This window comes from Lytechinus variegatus, chromosome 16 (genome assembly GCF_018143015.1).
Source record: "Lytechinus variegatus isolate NC3 chromosome 16, Lvar_3.0, whole genome shotgun sequence".
Classification (NCBI taxonomy): domain Eukaryota; kingdom Metazoa; phylum Echinodermata; class Echinoidea; order Temnopleuroida; family Toxopneustidae; genus Lytechinus; species Lytechinus variegatus.
Window position 1 is genome coordinate 30,830,013 of NC_054755.1, and position 25,249 is coordinate 30,855,261.

The following is a 25,249-nucleotide window of genomic DNA, read 5'->3' on the forward strand; positions in this document are numbered from 1 at the left end:
AAAGGAGGATTTCCTTTGTTTATAAATATTTTTGCTTCATTTGTTTTGAACCAGGATTCTGCCAAGATAAAGTAGTCATCTCTTGCATGCAATAAAGAAAAAAAACACGTTTGGAAAGATTAAACAATACACCTTGAAGGCTTACATGTTATTCCAAAGTAAGTTGAATTTCTGTATGAAATTAGTGCTTGTACAGTGAAATCAAATACAAGAATATTGCAATTCCAGAAAATTTTCATAAAGATAATTATTTCAATAAAAATTTATCTTTTTCTTTCTTAAGGCCCTGTTGTGTCACTCCATGCAAGCCTTGTGGGCAACTATTTTTGCCACCTGCATTGATGGTATCTTGCATGCAGCTCACATGCAGAAGCGCACGATTCTGATTTGCACGCAGAAATTTTTTGAACACGCTCAAAAAAATTTTGCCAGTGAGTTGCAGGCAATCACCTGCATGCAACCCACCCATAAGGCTTGCACAGAACAATGTGAGCATGTGATTGGGCCTTTAAAGCCCCTAATACACCTCACACAATTTTTTTTTTTTTTTCAAAAGAACCCCTTGTCTTAAATTAAATATATTTCAACATATCTCTTGTATTCTTTGTTCTTAATAGGGGATTCATTCATTTTTCCTGATATGAACCTTAATCCTAAATAGACTGGGCTATTTCGACGCCTAAAAAGACTGGGGGGGGGCTGATTCAGCCCCCCCTTATGATCTCGGCCGTTGATTGCGCGATCACGACGAAAATTGGCACACGCGTTACCCATGGCATTATCTACAAATCTATAACATCAAATTCGGCAAAAAATCTCATGTCTCATTAATTATGCTAATTTATGCGTAAAATCATAAGTTTGCTCTAATTAATAAAATAATGCCCCTGAAATGCTAATTTTTGTTTCACATACTCTAGATAGGCATCTGATCAAATTGATTTTTAAAAAATTTCAAAATCAAATTTATTTTCTTATGTATTCTATTGTTTTCTAAATTTCTTATGTATTTCATTGTTTTTCGACTTTTTGTTTTTTATTGTTTTTTCAATGGAAATTGTCGGGGACTTTATTTTGACCATAAACAAGATAAAATTCATTGATTTTAAGCAGTAAAAGGAAAAATAATGAAACATTTATGAATTTTGGCTAAGAAAACTATTTGCATTGGATTTGTACACAAATTCACGTTTTTGAGTAATTTTGGGTCTGCATGCACTTACGAAATGTTACGTAATTTTGGAACCGTGTACCCGGGGGTCACAATTTTGGTCTCAAAAGTTGCGCGAGACTTGAAAGTAAAAAGTCAGCGAGCGACGCGGTCAAAAAATTTCGCGCAGCAGATTTATCGCGAAAAATGTCGAGGGGGGGGCTGAATCAGCCCCCCCCCAGTCTTTTTAGGGTTAAGGCCTCGATGTCACAAAATGAAAGTATTTTTTCTATCTCTTCAAATCGGAGGAAATGAATTGCATCTTTGATCAAGGATACAAAATTTTCTTTCTCTTCCCTTTTCCCTTACATAACATATGATTTCAAATTGAGGAATTGTTTTCACAGAATTCTTGCCCAATATCTCATCACAACATCTTGATAGTTTACCTCATATCCAGAGGTCTCCTAATGAACCAAATAATGTGTTATTATTCAAAGACTACAGGATTTTGACGCATTGAAGGGAAAATGGTTTTAGGAAAAGCAGGTACTCAAGAGGAAAACATCCATGACAAAAGGAGCTGCTCGCATGTGACATCACAGAATTTTTTTTTTTAATTACAGATCTATCATTCATCAATGGACTTTTACCAGACTAATATATGACTAATATTTTTCTATAATTTATTTTATTTTTTCTTTATCCTAAAAAACTAACACGTGTTCATATGCACTGGACAGCAGAGGAAAATTATTTCACAGTGGCCCCACATACACATAGATTCAGACATACATATTTCCCGATTCGTCCTGCTGCTCATCTTCTGCGTTCTTTGATTACACCTCATGAGTTCACACTTTCCTCTAAGGTCGCTTTGCCAACGTTAAAATCTAAAGCCCACAGGATCCTCTCATTAAAGCGCATCTGCCAATGCTTGATATTCCTATGTACTCAACGGCAATGTCTGCACTCACTCTTCGATAGTCTGCAGGCACAGACCTTAGATTTCTTGTCATGCATAATAATGTAGGGTCTGAAATAGTGAGACTAAATTCACTTATGCACTAAGGCTGCATGATACAGAGAGAGAGAGAGCTTGGAGTCTTAGTCTTCATTCTAGACATGGTATTAATTTTAAAAATATCAAATTTGAGTCTGTGTTTGCAGACTGAATTGTCCATATTATCGTCATCATCGTTCTAGACCAGCGTGATCTTCGTTTTCGCCGTGTTGACCTGCCAAACGTTCAGCTCCTCGTACGCTTCGATGGCTTCCTCGTACTGGTCGTTGGTGTAGCCCTTGGCGAGGCACGCCTGCCGCGCCTCGGTGTACTTGATGCTACGGCCAGACATCTCGGAGATCGCATCGCACACGATTCGGTAGATCACATCTTCGGCACGCTGGGGCCTGGGGGAGAGGGAATTTAATGATTGAAGATCGTTGAAATCTCAGATTGATATACATGTATGTCAGCATTGGAGGCCATTAATTCAGATGTGAACTGTGAATTGTGGTCTAGGGAAGAGAGATTTTTTTTTACAAGATAAAATCAGGAAGGGCATGCTTAAAATTTTAATTCTACATGTTATGCCCACAATGAAACCCAACATCTGAACTGAAAGATCTTTTTTTTAATATCACATTTTAAATGTATCCTTTCAATAACACAATATTAAAAAAAAAACATCCTCGGGATGTTTTGTCATCAATGAAGGGGAGGGACTAAAACATCTGAAGACAACTTCCTCTATGCAACTGATTTGTTGTTTCGTATGGAACCCTTTTCGTAAAGCCATTAATGCAGCGTCCAAACATGCCCTAGACCGTAGCTTACACAATATCCAATCTTGCTGGCTGTGTCATATCCCTGAAGGCTGAGGGCATGTACAGACACAGCCAATAGAGGGCATCCTGCCTGATCAGTAGAATGTGCTCAATTGATCTTGTGAAATACACATCCATAGTGATCTGAGGCAGACTAGCCAGCTACAGTTATCATAAAATATTTGATGAGTAGGTATTTACTGTAAGGTATTTTACAAAAAAAAACACAATTCATTCTTCCCTTTTCTTTTATTTCAAAGATATTTTAAAGAACATGTTGAAAGCTGAAATTTCATCATCAAACACACAACCATGATAAAGAATACGGTAAAAATCATTTCAATGGATAAGTCACCTTCTGAGAATTTGTTTATAATAATACTTTGCAAAATTTTTTGAAGTAGGCTTTGACCATAAATAGGAGTAACTACATTTTCAAGTCTTGTCTGAACCATATCCGTGGACAAAATATCAAGTGTGATTTCTATTCAGAAGTCTAAATTCTGGCATTTGCGGGCTTCACAGGAAATTAAGACAAGTCTATGATCATACCTTGCAGCCGTATCTGACTGGCCAATCAAAGATTCCTTAGACATCTCCATGAGACGCATCGCTTCGTTGACATCCTCCTTCTCCACTACCTCAATCAAACGCAGACGGGCCTATGGTATTCAAAAAGATTGAGAAATTGTTACTTGCAATTTCACTTTTTTCTTTTTAAAATCTACATAGTGAAATGGACAAGAACAATGCATGAAAGCTTCATTACTTGTACACCAGTTCTCCATTCTCTGTTTGAAACCTAAGTTTGCATTTCAGGAACATGGATGAAGGAATTTGAAAGTTCATTATTACTGGCAGACCAGACAGACCTCAATTAGAAATCCATGCACAGGCGAAACATCTGTCTCATCACATTTTAAGAAATGAATTTTTTGGGGGGCATATTAAGTGAGGATTTTCATGTCATTCTACAATATCTTTGTTATATCCATTAGATGCAAAGTACTTAAGAAAATTTCTGGAACAAGCAATGTTGAAGATTATTTTTTGCATCAAGACATGTCAAAGACAAGACAACCTTGCATGGTTTCACTAAATAGGCCACAGTCTGTTAAAGCATAAGAAGGAGAACAAAGTCACAACTAAAGGTTCATGGTATCTCATGCATTAGAGCCAAGAGACAAGATTGCAAAAAAAAAACTCACCAGAGCCGTTGCAAGTCGGAGAATACTAAGCAGAGTTCTGGCAGATGTGAATGTTGAATCCTTGCTCCCGCGAGCCTCTTTACGCATCTCTACATATGCCCCTGTGATGTAGTCCGTCAAGGCCTCTGGGATGACTGGCTGTTTGGTCTTACAGAGGGCGATATAACGTCTGGAGAAAATTAATGAAATTATCAAGTATTGAAATTTGTAATAGTTACTTAAAAGTGTGGCAATCTGACAGTAAACAACTACCTATTCAAGAAGTTAGAGGTTTCTACATAAGGTATTCCATAAAAGTATAAACCTTTTTTAAGTCCACTGTTTGCAGAGCTGCTAACTTGAACAAGAGCATTTCAGTATTTTAAAAGTAGAAAATCAGTATTTTGGTGAGGAAATCAGTATTTCTGAAGTAATACCATAGGACAACACATAAAACTGAAACTTAAGAAATCAGTATTTTGCATGAAACCATCAGTTCTCAATTTTCAGTACTAAATACTGAAAATCAGTACTACTTGGCACCTCTGTGTTTGGTTTTTACATTCTTATTTCACTTCAAAGATAAATGAATATCTTCACACCCTCTCATTTGAAAAAAAAAAACAATTTTAAGCAAGTCCCCTATGCAAGGGGTCAACCAATATGGAATAGTGAAAATATGGTGCAATTTTAAGTGGAGGAGTTAAAATCAAAGCAAAGTAGCAAATTTTATTACAAAAGTGGTTCTTCCAACATGAGCTCAAAATATCTCCATTTGTCAAAATAGGCTCCTGAAAAAATGCTCAAATTAAACATCATACATTTTGATGGATCTACTCAGTTTTGCTCTTATAACTATAGTTTGTGTCAGAGTTGTCTAACAAGGTTATTCTGAATCATGATAAAAGAGTTACTTTATACCTCATTAGGTTCATGTCAAGTGGGTTTGTCTGGGTGGGAGGTTGCTTGCAATGCTGATGAACATAGGTGATATGCTGGGCAAGTCTGTGAAAGAAAAAAAACCCATTAGATTAGTAATAACTACACTGCATAGTAACAAGAAAATTCCTCTCGTTTATTCTGAATATAACCAATCGGGGTACAGACAACTTCATATCAAAATTTGATACATCACTTAATACATTGGAGCAATGTCTCTCAACACTTTATAAATATTCTATTATCCTGATCATCAGGTGCTGACTTGCCTGCACACAGGGCATATACTTTCACCTCTCCCTGGGGAGCATTCCAGCAATCGTTCTGTCTTTTACTGAACCTCCCTCCCTCGGATCATTCTCCCTGTCCTGCACACAAATGAACACGCTTTATCCCCTCCCTGGGAAGCATTCTAGCAATCGATCCGTCTCGTACTTGACTTCATACCTCAAATCATTTCCCCTATCTGCCGTGTCCTCCATACAAACATATACTCTTTCTCCACTCCTTGAGGAGCAGGTCAGCAAAATGAGCTCCCTTACCTGAAATAATTCTACCCATCTACCCTGTCAGGCTTAGATGCATAGCAATTTCTCAACTCCCTGGGGAGCATTTCCAGCAACCAATCAATCTGTGTTTCAAACTGAAATTCTTTACTTCAAATCAATGTCCCTGTAAACTCTGTCCTGAACAAAAATGTATAAACTTTCTCCACTCTCTGGGGCACATTTCAGCAATCAACTGAACTTCCTAACCTCAAATCATCTTTAGGGCTCCATATCTGACCTACCATACACAATAATGTATAGTTTTCTCCACTCCCTGTGGTGCATTCAAACGGTCAATACATCTATGTACTGCACTGAAACCCTTTTCCAATGTTCTCCACTCCCTGGGGAGCATTTCAACAATCAACTGAAATTCCTTACCTCAAATCATTCTCCCTGTCCGCCTTGTCTTGGATGAGCCACAGTAGATCAAATCGAGAGAGGAGAGCAGCCGGAAGCTGGATGTTGTGCTCGAGGGATTTCTTGGGGTTATAACGACCATAGGCGGGATTGGCAGCAGCCAGGATGGAGACACGGGCATTCAACGAGGTCATGATACCAGCCTGGTGAGGGTCGAAGAAAATCATAAATAGATAAAGATTGATAAATGTACATGTACACTCAAATCTGTGTTAGCAGACACAGTCTGTAGCAGCCATCTGCCTATAGTGACCAATGGCTGAAAATAAATTTAAACAGTCGGAATTCAGACTGATATGTGGCATCCATTTGAAGAGTGAGAACATGAGACACACATGTATCATAGTTCATAATAAAAGGGAGTGGGAAGGTATCAGGTTTTTTGTTTTCTTTTTGTCAGAGTGGATTCATACCGAGATTGGAGCCAAATACTGATACATAAAGACAGAATCATATTCAAATAGAAACTAAACTACTGTCTTTATACACAGGCGATCCTTTTTGGACAGAGTGGTATGGATCAGTGGGGTAGTATACGGACTCTAAAACCACACAAGTATCTGAGGAACTTTCTTCTCCAGAGTACCCTTTTATCTCTTTTATCTCAGAGCTGTTGGGTATACTATTAAGATACATTTAGGCCATGGTGGGAGTTAAACCAGAGACCAGGGGTTCTCAAACTACGGCCCACGGGGCTTTTCTATCCGGCCTGTGAGACTCTGCTGTTTTTTGTAATCACTTTTTAGTCACAATATGAAAAATAGCTCAACATGATTACATTGTGTATCCATGAAACCGTAAAAAAAAGTAATGGCAGTCAAATTTAATAAACAATGTTTAGTGGAGTCTTTTCTGTCTGTTCTTATTAGATGACCAGCGCGGGGCAACATCGCCCCGAGCCTCGGTGTATGTTTTTCCTGCAATGAATACCTGTTGAATACTGATTAAACTCACCTTTGCAATAGAGATAGTCTGTTGTTCCATCACTTCATGGATAGCCGTCCTGTCCGTCTCGTTCATCTTGTCAAACTCGTCGATGCAGCATACGCCCTCATCAGCCAGCACAAGGGCACCCCCTTCCAAAATCATCTCACCCGTGATGGGATCCTTCATGACCGCAGCGGTCAAACCAACGCCAGATGACCCTCGACCTGTCGTGTACTGACCTGGAAAAAAAAGAGAGACAAGGATGCTCCGCATTAAACCTCCCAGTTTTCCATGATGCAGAAAACAGAAAAATTTCACAGGATTTGGGGGAATTTACGGGGACTGCACAGAATTTTACAGAAAGCACCATTTTTCAGGCAGTCCAAAACTTGAATAAAGATGAAAAAATAGTGAAGATCAAAGCAAAATCTGAAACGACAGCCCCATACATCAGTGGAGGGTCGGCCAAACAAATCTTCCTGAAGCTTTATCTGCATACATTGCAGTGCGTCTATGTAATGTAAACTTATATTTTTCTAAGATTTTTTTCCTACTTACAATTATTTTGGGAGAGGACTTTCAACAGAAAAACAGTAAATGTTATTGAGATTAATCCCAGGAAGGGGGAGGGGTACTGAAATAATAACATGACACCTACTTGCCGCGCCAACTTAAAATAGGGGGCTCTGGAACTAAATCTTGGTCTTAAAACGTGGTCTCCAGAACGGCTTTTGGATCAAAAACGTAATGCTCTGGAATGGACTACATAAAACACAGGGGTCTGTGGAACTCATTAGATTGTAGGCGCAAGCGTCTTGCTAAATTCACATCGGGCCAGCGCAAGTTAGCTGTGGGCCGGCATAATGGCTCGGCGCCGATCGAGCTCGCTGCTCTGACCAGCTGAGTAGGCCACGACGGGCGCTCTCTGGAGAAAAATCACGAATTTGAGGGTCTCCGGAACGGGAAAAATTTGAATTTCTATGGATTTCTGAATTACTGATGCTCTGACACAGAAATTTTGGCTGAAAATGGTCTCAACCGCAGCACATGTGTATCATACATTTATACCGCGTACCCCACCCCACCCGGGCCCTAATCACATAAAAATGAAGTTAAATTCAAATCAAAACGAATTAACTTAAAACCAGAATAAAATGTGGACATGTACTTACTCCTTGGCGCAAGGCGGTCAATGTATCCCAGCAACTGAGACTTGGCTACACCAGGATCACCCATCAAACAGATGTTAATGTTACCTAAATAACAAATCAATATAAAATGCAGTTCAATGATAATTTTATTATTATTTCTGATTTTAAAAATAAAGACACATTGGCCGGTATTCTGAAGTCGGGTTTAATTTTAACTCGGGTTTAAAGTCGTAGTTTAAGTATGGGAAGCTAAGTCTCAACATTATTATTAAGTTGTATGTTTCTTATGTTTAACGGTCCTCTTTCCTGATTCATCGATGGTGAAAACAATCATCTATTTATACTTTCTAGACAATTATGAATGATTTGAGAGCCAAATGAGCTGAAGTATGATATTTCTACTGTTAGTGATTCATGTAACAATTGGCTTTCCATACTTAAACCACCTTTTTACACCGGAGTTTAAGTTAAACCCGACTTCAGAATACGGGCCAATTGACTTACTTTAGTATTATGTGATGACGATAGGGGGTTTTCTGGAAATGTAGAGAATCTAATGTCAAAAGCCATTCATGATAAAGCAACCTTTCTCGAAAATCAGTGAATCAAAACAGAACACTGCAAAATCGCCGGTGTTTTAATCTAACACCATCCCGGAATCTATATATGTCCACACCAGAGAAGTATTGAAACAACACTGGTTTGGAATCCAACGAATGCTATTTTAATACTAATTGGTGTTGTAAAATCACCTTTCTGGTGTTAGACCAAAACCGAACTGGTGTTGTTTAACACTTCTCTGGTGTGGACATATATAGATTCCGGGCTGGTGTTTAATTAACACTGGCTTGTTTTGCCGTGTAGTGTTGTCCTGGACTCTGGACAAATGACATATTTGCAATTTTTCATCAGCTCCAAATCTTAAGACGCTCTGCTCTCCTTGTTCACCAGTTTTTGACAAAGACCGCTACAAAAGCTCTCTATTGTGATTTGATGGGCATTTTGAATATGTTGTAGAATCTGTCCCTTTGCAATTGCAAAAAATCACTAATAACACTTCAGGGATACACAGATTCCACATTTTCTTAAAATCAGCGCCAAATAGAGTTTTTGTTAATTCTGCAAGTAATCCCTCCCCAAAGAGAGACTGGTTCTCACCTCTGATTTTCATTCCCTTGGGCGACCTATCGACCCCACCGACCAGGAGTAAGAGGAGAGCTTTCTTGACATCCTCCATTCCGTAGATCTCGGGTGCAATGGAACAGGCAAGCTTCTCATAGAAGTCTTCCTCTGCCGGGTAAAAAAAGTCTCAATAATTTAATTCACTTGCATTGTTTTATACAGTCGAGAGTGAGATGTGATATGTTGGGCAATGCTTTATCATTAATCAACTTTTTGTGCATATGGGGACCAACATCCACCATTTCATTATTCATCCATAATTGGACAGATTAAATGGTTTGAACAGGCATAATTGAAGAGAAAAATATGTTTCAGCGTTTTCATCAAAGACCCTGTTTCATACATGACACTCGTCATGTCACCTCCCTAGAATTCAAACACACATAATCAAACTGCATCATTTTGATAACTTGAAACAGTAGCTTGTAACAGTAACCTGTACCATGCAATTGCTAGCAGGTTTAGTGAAACCTGGCAAAGGAGTCTTACTCACCTGCAATCTGCTGAACCTCCTCCTCAGATAGCTCTTCCATTGACATCTCTTCATCATCAGCTTTGTTCATCTTGATGATACTCTGGATGGAAGAAATAAGAAAAAAGATTATGCCACAATCAATACAAATGCATCATGCAAATAGACCAGGTAGATGTTTCATAAAACTTGGCGACGTACAGTAGAAAAAGAAAGGACCCTGGCTGGATGGAGGATATGGACAGAAGCCAGAGCTGTGGCCTCTAATAGGCAAAGGTGGAGACGTTCGGTGGAGGCCCTGAGTGCCACTAGGCATGTGGAGGATAGGTAACAGGTAACAGATGTTTCATAAAGCTGTCTGTAATTTACAAGCAACTTTACCGATGACTGGTGAGCCTTTCCTAGGCTCTTAATCAAAGGGTACGCCATCAATGAAAATTTTGTGCATATCACTTACCACAAGAAAGGATCACCAGTCGTTTGGAAAGACGCTCAGAACTTACAGCTTTATGAAACACTCACTGGATAAGAAACATCTTCAGGTAATCCTACTTAATTTTCTCATTTCAATAGGCTCTGTACCACATGTAAATAGGGTTACAAGTAGACCAGGGTGCCGTCTTACAAACAGTTGCAATCGACCCGATCAATCTCAACTCTATGGAAGTCCATCACTGTCGTAATTATTTATACGCAAATTTTGCAAAATGTCCTTTATAAGGGGAACACACCAAATACTAAAGACAATGATGAATGTGTAACTAAACATCATCATCTAGAAAACAATTTTAGCAAACATGCAGTTTAAATGTTGGCGTTGCTGGCTTTCCATAGTTGTGGCTGATCGGATCAAAACTCTTTGTAAGACAGGGCCCTGAATGAGATTTGAATTCTGAGTAGAATAGAGGAAAACATTTCATGAAGCAATCATCAACAAATGAGGACTTTCTGGGGTTCTTTTTTTCCTTTTTCAGGACTCTAATAAGCATTTTGGGGGCTAAATCGCTCTTAATCCATGGAATCTTTTTTCCTGCTCCAGACTGTAACAAAGACTCACATGTGCATCCATGAATGTCTCTGAGAGCAAACCCTGGGTCATCTGCCTGAAGCCCGCCCTCAACATCGGGAGGAACACGCCGGTGACGCTGACATGATCACCCGGCTGGCACTGGCGCGTCGTCTCGCCCCGAGCGTAGACCGTCATGCTGCGGGGGATGTTACCGATGGGAACCTGGTCGCTCTGTTCCTGGATCTTGACCTCCTGGAACTTGACGAACTTTGACCCTCGGGTCTGGAGGTAGAGACGACCACCTGATCTAGAAAGAAAAAAAAACAGATTGTGTTTGTGGTGAATGGTTAGAGGATGCAAAATACCAACTGCCATGGACCTACAATGTACCTCTATCAATGACACCGTTCTCACTACCTTCCTAAAACTAGTTTAGTGGAAACTAGTTTAACTTGTAGTGAGAACGGTCAAAGCAATCTTGGAAGTGATCTTCAAAACTGAAACTTCAAAAATCACTTTGCCTCGTTAAACTGGTTTTAGCGAAAGTGAGGACACAACTGTTCTTCAGGAAGTGATCTGCACACATTTTGAGTGCGCTACTCCACACGACAGGTGTGCAATGCATATGCTGCAGTTTCGATTTTCGCGTGAAACGTGTCACCCCACCAACAGCATTTCCATAGCAACAACATCACTTCAAGTGAAGTGATTTTTGAAAACCACTTTCGTGTGATCAAGTGGGAACGCTAGCAAAGCGATCTTCCAAACTGGTTTCCTGAATCGGTTTCCAGTAAAGCAGTTTTAGAAAGCGTAATGAGAATGGCCTCAATGAATTTACAAAATTATCTCCTTCAATGCTACTGTAGAACTATTATGGGTGGTATTCTCATATCAAAGGTTTAGTCACCTTGAGGCTACATGTAAATTAGACAATTTTACGGAGTGCAAATTTCAGAGAAAAACACTTTGAAAATCTCGAACTTTTATTGTTCCTCTTTGCTAAAAGAAGTTTTTAATATAGTAAAATACTAGAATATTGGCTCTGCATTATCCACTTACTTGTTTGTTGTACATTCTTGACTAGGGCACGTCAGGAGAGGCATGAACATTGGAGAATTGATCTAAAACGATAAGGGAACATTCAAAGAAAAGACATTTTGCTAACATTAACATCACATATTTATCAAAGGTAAAAGAAAGTAGTTGCAGTAAAAAATTTCATGAGAAAATCTTCTAAATCAAGGTTGTCGCTGTAAACTTGTATTTGTGAAATCATGAAATCCTGGCTCAACAGATATTTCTGATGATTACTAAAAAACACATAAAAAAAAAAGTGGGACAGTGAATTAATACTGCATGACAAAATACCCGAGATTTGATGGAATTCTGTGCTTACTTTGCTCAATTCTCAGCAAATACGTACTTTCTTTCAGAGCCAATTGGCACATATTTATATTTACAAACACTTGGGTAATTGTTTTATTTGATTCTGTTCAAACTCATTTTGAGATTGTTACAACTGGTATTTATCTTTAAATGCATATAATCAAAACCAGTGTTACGGATGTATTCATTCAAAACTATCCAAAATGCATATCTTCTACTTCTGACCTGAACATTAGCAGATATAACTACTAGTACTTGTATGAAACCTATCCACCTACCGGTTGATAAGTCTCAGCACCGCACTGGTCACAGGTGTAGGTAGCAACGGTCATCATGGGCTTGACCTCTGTTGACCTGGTCACGATACCCCGGACCTGGACCAGCTTGCCGATGCGGTCGGCCTTGATGTCACGGACAGAGAGGGCTTTCTGCTGGGAGGATGTCTTGAAGTACAGCTCACTGTAAGAAATAACATTAATGTGGTTCTTGTTAAGTTTTTTTTTTATTACTGTCATGATGGTTTGTGATTATATTGAAGATTTATATTGCCTGAGTTTGAAAAACACCTTTGTAACAATAGGTATGTTCAGAAAGTGAGACAACTAAATATCTGATCTTAATAAAAACAAACTTTTCATTTTTCCTCCAAAATAACAAAATACATTGGAATGGTTCCATAAATGTGTCCTGTGGAGATGCCATTGTCTTTTGCATTGAAATGTGTACAAGCAGTAGTTACGTTGGTTTCATTTCATGAATGCCAGACAATGAATTTCAATTTTGTCCCATTTGTGTAACCATCTCTGAGTAAAGGCTGATGATAACAGGAATATGTTGCAATTCTGTCACTTGATTTGATACACTCTTGATTTTGTCTTTCTGTCATTTGCTCCCTACCTCATTTGAATACATGCTTGGTATTTTCCTCATTTTGTCTAACATCAAAATCATGCACAACATGTTACTGCCATTTATTCGACATTGTAAATCTAAGCACTGCACACTTTGGACACATCAGCAGGTCATACATTAGTTTGAATTCACTGTAGCCCCCCCCCCCCCCCCCCCCCCCCCCGATAAAATGATTCTTTGTTTTTTAACTTCCAAGTTTCCAACATATATCTGCATTGTCTATCACCACCAGATTAAATATGATTGGATATATATATATTAAAGGTGGACTTAGAGCAAACGGGAATAGCCAAAGTAGGATTACACCAAATGAGAATAATCCAAGTGAAATTAGACCAAATGGGAATTGTCCAAGAAGGGTTAGACCAAGTGGCAATCCACCAGTATGACTTACTATCTCCTCATGAGTTCAGCGGGAAACTGGTTCCTTGCATCACGAGGCTGCTCACCAGCGTTAGGACCTCTCACCCTCTGCTCCATAAGAAGACGATGCTCGATGTACACGTCCAACGCATCTTTGTGGATCACCTACATTTCATGTGAAGAATGTAAAATACTTTGTTAGAGCAAACAACTAAACACATGAAATTACAATAAGAAGGTAATGAAAAAGACAAAAGTAGACAACAAAGCTAGAAAAGAAAAGGTACAAAAAAGTTACAATTATAAATTATGTGACCTGTCACCCTCAAAGCCACAATAATTCACCCAAAATAAATTTTGAATTTTTTTATTGGGCATGGAAAAGCACATCTTAAGCCTTAAAATGATAGAATCGCTGCAATTGATCAACGATAACCAAAACAAGTACGGTACTTGATTAAATTTTGAAGGAGCGTTCAGTGACAGCTTTAATATATGGGTCATTCCATGGGGTTGGGGCAAAAATTGTGACATCAGGGTCAAAAAATAGAAATGTAATAAATGAAATGTTTTATTTCTCATATGTTTGATGGGACAATCCTTCAACTAAATCCACTTACAGGCATTTGATACCACCCTGCATATTGGAGTAAACTGAGAAACAAGATTTGACAAAATACCACCGTTACATGGACATCATTTATCATCCTTGCTAAGACTATGCTCTCCCACTGTCAAAATAAAGGGGTTGATCTCCATTTCTCTTGATAAATATGTTGCTAACTACATTGTTAGTCACTTTATTCCACACTTTCCAACATGGCATATATATTTTGATAGATTTAGCATCAATAAATGGAACTTGATGCTCTGTGTGTATACCAGTGCCATGTTCTGTGTCATTCTTTTTTCTCACCAGTCTAGAAAATTGAATTTATGATGGTATGTAGAACTAAATAGTTGAGAGAAGTCATGCCTCAACAGAATGGAATATTCTCTTTGGAAAAACTCAATTACTCTTTCTGGCCTAACCTTCTATTTTTGGTGTTACCACCGTTACATGGACATCATGTCTCAGTAACAGAGGTATACTTTGAAGCATTGTTAAGTTAAGGTCCATTAATGGCCATTACACACCAAATTCCACTTTGTGCCTTAGAATATTTGCACAAGATCAATTGATTATACTAAAGAAAAACATTTTTCATGTCAAATTCTTTGCAAATAAAAGCAAATTAAATTAGAGTTAAAAAAAGGAAAAATGTACAAAATTATTAACAAATTATATTTAAAATCATACTACGGTAATCCTCAAGTTTCCACTTCCGTCTATCTGTGGAAACATTTATGTTTCTGTCTAAAGGGGAAAAAACGAAACAGTGCTATCTTATGATCTCCAAATCTTTTTACTTTAAAAAAACTCCTTCAAGATATTACTTTCAAATGTACATACCACTGTTACATGGACATCATGTCTCAGTAACAGAGGTATACTTTGAAGCATTGTTAAGTTAAGGTCCATTAATGGCCAATACACACCAAATTCCACTTTATGCCTTAGAATATTTGCACAAGATCAATTGATTATACTAAAGAAAAACATTTTTCATGTCAAATTCTTTGCAAATAAAAGCAATTTAAATTAGAGTTTAAACAAGGAAAAATGTACAAAATTATTGATAAATTATATTTAAAATAATACTACGGCAATCCTCAAGGTTCCACTTCTGTCTATCTCTGGAAACATTATGTTTCTGTCTAAAGGGAAAAAAAACAAGAGTGCTAGCTTATGATCTCCAAATCTTTTATTACTTTAAAATATCTCCTTCAAGATATCACTTTCAAATGTACATACCACCGTTACATGGACATCATGTCTCAGTAACAGAGGTATACTTTGAAGCATTGTTAAGTTAAGGTCCATTAATGGCCAATACACACCAAATTCCACTTTATGCCTTAGAATATTTGCACAAGATCAATTGATTATACTAAAGAAAAACATTTTTCATGTCAAATTCTTTGCAAATAAAAGCAATTTAAATTAGAGTTTAAACAAGGAAAAATGTACAAAATTATTGATAAATTATATTTAAAATAATACTACGGCAATCCTCATGGTTCCACTTCTGTCTATCTCTGGAAACATTATGTTTCTGTCTAAAGGGAAAAAAAACAAGAGTGCTAGCTTATGATCTCCAAATCTCTTATTACTTTAAAATATCTCCTTCAAGATATCACTTTCAAATGTACATACCACCGTTACATGGACATCATGTCCTTGTAATGGTCATATTGAATAGTATGACTTAACAGTCTACTTATCAACACACTAAATGCGAGTTAACTCATCTTACTCAAGTGTAGAAAAACAACATCTACAAGCAAGCTTCTGAAATGCATATCAATGAACAGGTAAATTTTTTTTTTATTCATACATGTACACGATTATAATTTTGATACCTTTGATACAATACTCGGGTATAAAAGATGTAGGGGAAAGGTACTAGTTTAGTTCTTCTAAGCTATGGTTTTTCAAGAGAAAACAAGACAAAGTTGGCATGCAATTCATGGACACTGCATTAATACCTTACACATATAACTTGTTCAATTTGTTTACTCTAATTTGTTTTACCTCAGTTACATGGTAAATGTAGTTCTAAGTGACTTTAATTAAAATATAATCATGTCATCACTGGAATAGATGCATTGGATAAAACATTAAGTTCCAGCATGCCAAAAGGACAATTGTAAAGTACTTAGTGGACAAATTGAATAAAAAAATTACACCTGTTGTTTTAACATAGAATTGTGAATGAGAAAGTAAAATGTACTATTTCTACAAAGCTATTCTAATAAATGTTCAAGTATAAAACTGCAAAGTACAATCTTTTCCTTTAGTTAAAAACTATATGGTAAACTTCTTACTGGCAAATGTAAAAAATGTATTACACTGTACACTAAACCTGACTATTAGAAATAACATGCAATATTTCTCTCTGCATTCAGGTTACAAGTTTATGAACTTCAAGAAGATTGGTGACCCAATGACAACTGTGTCAGTTTGGAAGAGGATTCTGTCAATGTCACAAAATGGAAAGAGGTAGAATTGTGCCTCGCCATCAGGCCAGGAGTACAGGTCACCAGATTGACACTTCATGTACTGAAGATATACATTTCAACCTTCAACAGAGGCTACCTGTAGTTATTTGAGAAAAATAGTATTTGGAAGTTTGACTATTTTTTTTACACAATTCAAATTATTACATTTTAATCAACGAAACTTGCTGGATTGTTTCCACGATATTTTATATTATATGAAATCATTTACTCATGTACATGTCTTGACATTTTCTCATTAAAGTAAGGGGGGTGGATTACTAGGGCAATGACAAGGAATCTGATCTGTTCTTGCAAAATACACAAGAACCCTCACTTTGTATTTTTCATAGCAAATAGAATTCATCATTTCATAGTTCATAAATTAAATATAAAGTTATGTTTATACAAGGATTTTTGTATTTGTTTTTGTGTTCTACTTTGTTTTGACAATACAATTACTTGCCCATTACCTGTACCTTTTCATAAATTATCTTTACTACAATTTCGTTTCTCAATGGATGAATTTAATCTAATTTTATTCTGCATTATAATCAAGGGTGGTTCTTGACAATTCCATTTAGTTCTGTATGACCATCCTATTTAATTTTCATCTCTGAAGTTTAATTGTTCAAGCAATTACATAATATATTCATGTTTTATTGGAATTAAATGAATTAATGGAATTCAAATCTGCAATTTACCTTTTGATACAGCAAATAAACTCTTGTGAAACAAACTTGATTGTGTCACATTTTCTTTTGTTCACTTGTACATGTTTTTAAAATGTCGTTATATTGCAATAAAAAAAATCACATTGAAAACAATCACACAGGCTTTTGCTTTCTGATAAAACAAATACCCACCCCCTCTCCTAACAATTGAATAAATAGAAATTAAAATATGATTGAAAAAGTCCCTAACAATTGAATATATAGAAATAAAAAAAATACAATTGAAAAAACGGAGAAAGAAATGAGGGAAAAAGAATAAGTGCTGAAAAGTATACCAACATTCAACAAGATGAAAAGTTTTGGAAAGGTTAGGCCTACAGCTACGAATTACTAGTAATTGAATTATTCCCATGCTTCATCATACACAAAGCACATCTACTATGTGTAGGGGGGTAGTAACAGAACAATTATTTTGCCCCCCCCCCCCCCTCCTTTCGGGCTGGGATAAGCTGACGAGCAGAAAAAAAAAAATCATTTTTTTTTTTTTGGGGGGGGGGTCTGCCTCCCCCGTGGCGCTGCCACTGGTTCTAAATTCTCATTTTTTTGCAAATTCAAATTTGATCCTCAGGTCTTTGATACCCATATTTCCTAGAATCAGTAGGAGCCAATTTAAACAAGGAGAAATTTTGTACCAAATTGAGATGTCATCGTGATCGTCATGATCATCAGTGAAAGAGCTGTTTCTGAGTATCCACTGGCCTATTGAATCAACATATTTCGGTGTAAAAAATCAACTAAATTACGATTGAATCATGTCAGCTACCATTCAAAACATGTTTGCACGGAATCACAGTAATAAAAACATTTTCTTTGGAACCATTCAGCAAATCTGGAAACAAACACGGCGATGTCTTAATTTACATATTTTACTTACACAAGAAGCTACATGTGGGACCGAAGTGAAAGATAATGGAAAATTAGCGAGATTTTTCAAACTTAAAAACACTTTCTGCATGGTAATATAGTTCCACATTTTAAAGATAAGGTTTAACTCATTTCAAAATACGAGTATCGGGATAAATCTCCGTACTTACGTCGCTTTGAAAGGGAAAACATCGTGGAGATCCAATCCACCGTTTCACGGACATTGCAGGAAGATTCCCAACTGCGATGCTTCAAAACGCCCGATATCGTGGCTGTTCATGTGCATGTGGATCGCGGCTAACATCCCGTCCGTCTGATACAACGACGGTCTCTTCTCCGGAGTCTCCTTCTTACATACGCGATGAAATGTGATCCACCGTTACAAATTTGACCCGGACATCGCCCAAAACATCGGCGACCCTCGATTAATTTACATGACATTACCGTAGGTTTTCAAAGCTAATCTTTTGATGAAAATTTGCTTACTGCCTGGCCTTTATTTCTGACACATAACTTTGGAAAGAATGATTTCTGATTTTTAGATATTTACCACATTACCGCCGTTACAGAAAAAAACAAACGTGGACATCGCATGTAACGGTGGTATGCCGAGTTGTAGGAATGATTTATGATATGAAGTCTCTTTTCATTTGCTATCCCATTACTGTTGTGTTATTAAACAAATGTTGCTTTATCAATTATGGCCATTTGAATTTGACTAAGTTTATCTCTTGATTAGATATCTTCAACTGAAAATGACCATTTTGGATGTCACACTTGGTACCCCAAAAAAGAGTCTGGACATCATCATTTAAAGTCTCACCATCAATAATACTTGCAGTTCAACATTTTTCTTTCTGCATCAAGTAATTGCTTACATAACTGCCTTCCAACAAAACCACATTGCAACATCAAAACACCAAACACATTTTCAGGATAAAGCTAACAATTCATAAGGAACACAAAAAAGTGCTGTTGCCCCAACCCCGTGGAATGACCCAAATACAAGTATAAAAAAACAAGGTTTGATATTGGGGTTCATTCGAGCATCTTAGCAATGAATCAGATGATCATGAGCAAACAACATGTAGAATTTCAGTGAAACTTCCTACACTTGTAGCAACAAAACAGATATCAGTAAGATGAACAACTGAACAATCAGTCAAACACTCAAGAACACAAAACGCATCCTCACCTCTTTCTGTCTGTAATCTGGAAGCAGATCATGGATCGCATCAGCAAAGAGCTGGATGTAACGGCGGGTGTTCTCAACGATGGCCTCAGCAAGTTCTGGATCGTGTTCAGAGACGTCGTCGAGGTCGATGGTGAGGGCAACCTGCTCTCTGTGTGCAATGCTCACCTAAACAAATTAAAACAAAATGATTTTAAAGAGAAATTCTAGTAGTTGCAGTAAACACTGATTTCATGAGAAAGTCTGTAAAACCAGGCTTAATTGTCAGTATATCATCGAGGATCTAGATCTGGTACCGTTACATAAACTGAACTTAGTGAAATCTTGAAATCTACCAGAAAAATGTTCACACTGAAGATCACCAACACAGATAGGCACACGTGGGACAGTGTATTATTATTGCTGGAATAAAGACCCGACGGAAATGACCGAATCCGTGCTCATTTTGCTTATTTCTCAGCAATTACACAATTTCTTCCAGAATCCTTTGGCACATATTTTTTATTCATACAAACTGACACTTGGGTGGTCATTATATTAGATTCTGTAAAAATTCATTTTGAGATCATTACCAATACTGGAATTTATCTTTAACTGAAAAAAAATTTTGTGGATATGATTGAATTGATACCTGAAGTAATTATATTTATAAACCCTCCAAAAGACACATATTTGTGACTGTGTATAGGAAACCTGATCCTGCTAACAAACAATGTCCAGGAATCACCCACTTCCTTTACAGTAATATTGGATTAAATGATTTTAGGTTTTGTTTTGTACATTAGCTGCCTTGAAGAGAGAATGCTCTAAAGGTTACACGACAGAAAAAAAATATCCAAGAGTAATTTGTATCCAAGACCAAGTACTAAAAATGGTACTTTGACACTCAAACACAGAATAATTAGAAACATAAATGTACACCCTGTAACTGCTTCTTCCAATGATGATTAACGGACGATGCTATAAATTCAGTTGAGACAAAAGCTATTAAATAAGACTAACAAGTGGAATGCCTCTGGCCGTCTCACCTGCATCACGCGGTTCAATATAGCAGCAGTGCTGACTTTGAATACTACTCTAACTCGCACAAGATGTTCAGTGATACATGGTTACTCTTATGTCCACTTTTTATGAACTAGACCAATAAACTTACAGAGATATGATGGTTATTCAACAAAAACCCCAACATGGCCAAAGTTCATTGACCTTACATGACCTTTGACCTTGATCATGTGACCTGAAACTCAAACAGGATGTTCAGTGATACTTGACTACTCTTATGTACAAGTTTCATGAATCAGATCCATAAACTTTCAAAGTTTTGATGGTAATTCTACAGATACACCCAATTCGGCCAAAGTTCATTGACCTTTGACCTTGGTCATGTGACCTGAAATGCGCACAGGATGTTCAGTGATATTTGATTACTCATATGTCCAAGTTTAATGAACTAGACTACAGACCTCTACAAAAATTTTTTTCGTCACTTGCCCTGTTGGGCAAGTGATGAAAAAATTTGCTTGCCCGATAGAAAAAACTGCTTGCCCAATTTTTTAAATAATACCTGTTCACTTATTAATGAATTATTAGTAACATTGTTTAATATTGTATGATTTTTAAGTATTTTTTTCACTATGCTTAGAATCTTGGGTGTGTGTGTGTGCGCGTGTGTTTGTGTGGGTGTGACTGTGAGTTGAACTTTGATATAAATGAATTCAATATCTAATTTCTACTTCGCCTATTCCAGTACAATAACCTGTACTCGGCCGTGTAATAAAGGCCCACATACCCTAACTTTTCCTGAAGTTCTTTGAAAACGCAGACTTCTACGAAAATTGCATTTCTCTATGGGGGAGTCTAAATTTGGTGAGAATGTATTCATTAATAACTTAAATATACATGACAATGAAGAAATCATCAAACTTTATTGGAAGTTTTGAATAATATACCCGAAATGTAAACTCTGTCTGAAACAGAAAATCAACATCATTGTGGCCTTTACTGAGCGAATTGTCCCCCAGAGCTCTGGCAGAGAGACAGAGCTCAGACTGGCTAGCTAGTATGCGCACGTGTGTGAGCCTCCCGCCGGCCTTGTAAAATAGATGGAGCTTTGTTTGATGATTTATTGTCTGATATTTACCTCATCCCCTCAAAAAGGGAAACAAATTAATTTTAAGTTATAATTAACAAATACGGCAAGTCATTTTGGATGTTAATAGGCCGTTTTGAAAAGCAAAGCCGAATGACATGACAACTCACCAATGCGAAGTTACTAGACTCTGTGATTTATTTCCTGTGTAGTTCTAATTATTTTATCACAGAATTGTGATATCGGAAGGTGGAAAATGTGCATTAGAAATTGCACATGGTGGTAGTCATAATGGACCCCTATACTACATTCAACTGTTTCCCGGCCATTGCGTTGATTTTTTTCATACCTGGTACCACACCGTACCATGTATGGAAATATGTGGTACAGAAAAAATAACGCAATTTCGGAATTTGAAACGGCGCTACTCCTATTTTTTAAGGCTTATTCATGATTTTGAGTGTGGATTTTGGATGATTTGTGGAAAAACGAGGTACGGTACAGAAAAAAAAGACGCAACAACCACTTGCCCGATCGGGCAATTGACTTTGAGAGGTGCTTGCCCGCACGTCATTTTCACTTGCCCCGGGCAATCGGGCAAGCGGGTTTGTCGCGCCCTGAGACTAATAAACTTTCAAAGTTATGATGGTAATTCAACAGATACCCCCGATTCGGCCAAAGTTCATTGACCCTAAATGACCTTTGACCTTAATCATGAGACCTGAAACTTGCACAAAATATTCAGTGATGCTTGATTACTATTATGTCCAAGTTTCATGAATCAGATCCATAAACTTTCAAAGTTATGATGGGAATTCAACAGATATCCCCAATTCGGCCAAAGTTCATTGACCCTAAATGACCTTTGACCTTGGTCATGTGATGTGAAACTCATGCAGGATGTTCAGTGATACTTGATTAACCTTATGTCCAAGTTTCATGAACTAGGTCCATATATTTTCTAAGTTATGATGACATTTCAAAAACTTAACCACAGGTTAAGATTTCAATGTTGATTCCTCCAACATGGTCTAAGTTCATTGACCCTAAATGACCTTTGACCTTGGTCATGTGACATGAAACTTTAATAGGATGTTCAGTAATACTTGATTAACCTTATGGCCAAGTTTCATGAACTAGGTCCATATACTTTCTAAGTTATGATGTCATTTCAAAAACTTAACCTCAGGTTAAGATTTGATGTTGACGCTGCCGCCGCCGTCGGAAAAGCGGCGCCTATAGTCTCACTCTGCTTCGCAGGTGAGACAAAAACATTATTCATTTCATTCTCTAGTGAAAACAGTATGGTACATGTAACTAATATTTGTGAAGATGGGTAAAAGTAATTTCTTACCAACTGTTGTGCATATTTGAAGTTCTTCTTTCCTTTCCTTCCTCCATCGACATAGAAATCAGTCAAGAAGCCTTTGCATTTGTCTGTAAAAATTTGAAGTGAGAAAGAAAACTTGTGAAATGGGGAGAAGTTATTTTTAATATATTCATATCTTAAACCAATTGAAAGGCAGATAGTCAATCGCTTGATGATTGATTGAGCTCAATGTTCCTGGAAACTTATATTTGCTTTCCTTCTAGGATTTTTCCCTTTTCTACCTGCGGTACTTGACCCTGCACAGACATGGTCAGGCTCCTGAACTTAGCCACCTTCGCCTTCAGCAAGAACTTGAATCCTGTGATGAAATGACTTTCAATTTTTTTATACCATCCTGTACAATCCACCATACAGACTAATTACCCTCACAAAAAGAGCGGGAAGAAGGTCGACTCAGGAATTGATGCAGGGTACAATGGTTGGCACAGGCCTCAGTAGGCACCAACTGATATGTTTTTATTGTTGAGCTAGTTTTATTGACAAGTTTAAACATGAAATGCAGGCATATTCAGAATGTGATCGCTTCATGTTCCAGACCAGAGAATTGTCATGGAATCATAGTCATTCAGTATGTGAACTGAAAGTATGTTTGACATTTATTGGCATTGTACATTGTACATGTAATTTGACCTTAATGACGAGCTTTAAATTTGCAATAAAAACATTGCATTCAGATGTGCATACATGTACATGTTGTACATCTAATTCTCGAACGTAAATGAATTGACTATTGGACTTGTCAATTGGTTTATCTTCTGTAATATGGTTTTGAATAGAACAATTAGAACGCATGACTGTACACTTGAAATCATGGTTGAAGACAGTGACGCACCGTGATAATTGGAGGGGCACTGTATTGTTTGTGAACAATGCTGTTCACAAACAATACAGTGAACAGCATTGAAACAATACAGTGAACAGCTACGCAGGGGGGAGCCCAGGACCTTACCGTGTAATTGACCATACTCACCCGACTAGCGTGAAGTATGGTCAAAATAATTCTCCGAATAAATAGTTAAAACAGAAATCAAGCACTTACCACGATTACATGGATGAAGGTCTAACGAGTGGCAGTTCCTGGCATCTGGGCACAAACTGGAACCTCAAACAAACAAAATGTTCTCTCCTTCTACCCGTACCCCCGTCTCGATCGGCCATTTTGTTACGATTCATAACAAAAATGGCCAATCGAGATGGGGGTAGGAGAGAACTTTTCGTTTTTTTGAGGTTCCAGTTTGTGCCCGGCCCAGATGTCAGGAAACTGCCACTCGTTAGACCTTCATCCATATAGTCCTAGGCCTAATCGTGGTAAGTGCTTGATTTCTGTTTTGACTATTTATTCGGAGAATTATTTTGACCATACTAAAGTTCACGCTAGTCAGGTGAGTATGGTCAATTACACGGTAAGGTCCTGGGCTCCCGCCCGCATAGCAGGCGGGAGTTCATTCTGGGTTAGGCTAGATCTTGAACTTTGAAGTAGAAATAGTTGGGGGTGAAACGTTTCAGGTTTACTTTTGGCGTCCTTTGTGTAGGTGAATGTGAAAGAAGACCTGGCTTCATTGACTGATTGAGTCGAGTGAGCCTACGTTATTAAATCATGATTTTTACTCTCTAGAAGCCGCCTGGCTAGGTCAGCATTGGGCTCGGAGTCTCAGAGACAGAGCGGAGTCGCGTCGGAGCCCGAGCCTCGGCGCTGGCTAAGCTGTGCATATGCACAAATGCAGGCATGCAAGCAAGAGCACTGCGTCCATTTAAACTTTAAATGGCTTCGCCGCGGCCGCCCCGTGCGGCTGATTTTTCAGTTTAATCCGATCAACACACTCACTTCTTCGTCTCAACATCTCACCAAAAACAAGAGAAAAAATGTCGTAAATTACACTCACCCTTTTCTGCAATGTAATCCCTGGCTGCCATGGTGTGAACTTGTAATTTACTGTATTTCAATCAAATTCGACAACGAAAACAATATTTCTTGAACAGCTAGCAGACCCTTTTGTGTACAAAATCACACAGACGAACCTGGCGCGAAATATATCACGTGACACACCAGCGCGAGTCGACTAGTCTCACGCTGTGAGAATTTCGTAATTAAATGCCAATTAATCAATTACAGCTAGGTATTCTGCGCTAAAAGTAGACAATTTATGAAGTGAAATAAATTTTAGAATTATTCGAAATAATCAAATGGTCATAACTTATCGCACAGACGAACTTTGCGCGAAAGATATCACGTGACTCGTCTCTATTTAGAATTAAAATAGGTAATTTTCTCGCATTGAACAAGACAACGACTTTTCTTTGTTGTTGTTTTTAATTCGATATTGTGTTCTGTACATGCTATGCACGATTGACAGCTGTTTCTCTCTTCCGACGATATCACGCTCGTCTAATCATCGTCCCTGGATTTT

At 37.6% G+C, this 25,249-nt stretch overlaps 1 protein-coding gene across 1 annotated transcript; it reads right to left on the bottom strand.

Annotated features, from left to right (window-relative positions):
* Positions 1-1,926: 1,926 nt before the first annotated feature.
* On the bottom strand, positions 1,927-24,898 carry LOC121429541 (DNA replication licensing factor mcm7-like). Its single transcript, XM_041626601.1, has 16 exons — positions 24,725-24,898; positions 22,806-22,888; positions 19,366-19,530; positions 13,505-13,638; positions 12,477-12,657; positions 11,872-11,933; positions 10,861-11,119; positions 9,825-9,906; positions 9,308-9,439; positions 8,171-8,254; positions 7,026-7,237; positions 6,033-6,214; positions 5,086-5,169; positions 4,186-4,354; positions 3,530-3,639; positions 1,927-2,560 (listed from the first exon to the last, which is right to left on the bottom strand). The coding sequence occupies exons 1-16, from the start codon at positions 24,753-24,755 to the stop codon at positions 2,353-2,355; spliced, it is 2,178 nt and encodes a 725-aa protein (XP_041482535.1). The 5' UTR covers positions 24,756-24,898; the 3' UTR covers positions 1,927-2,352.
* Positions 24,899-25,249: the final 351 nt, after the last annotated feature.

What these genes read in the sequence shown, in the direction of transcription:
- LOC121429541 (XM_041626601.1), bottom strand. Translation starts at nt 24,755, where the DNA reads ATGGCAGCCAGGGATTACATTGCAGAAAAGG. An exon ending in GGATTACATTGCAGAAAAGG is followed by an intron (nt 22,889 to 24,724) that starts GTGAGTGTAATT and finishes AAATTTTTACAG; the next exon opens with ACAAATGCAAAGGCTTCTTG. An exon ending in CAGTCAGATACGGCTGCAAG is followed by an intron (nt 2,561 to 3,529) that starts GTATGATCATAG and finishes CCTCTCCCCCAG; the next exon opens with GCCCCAGCGTGCCGAAGATG.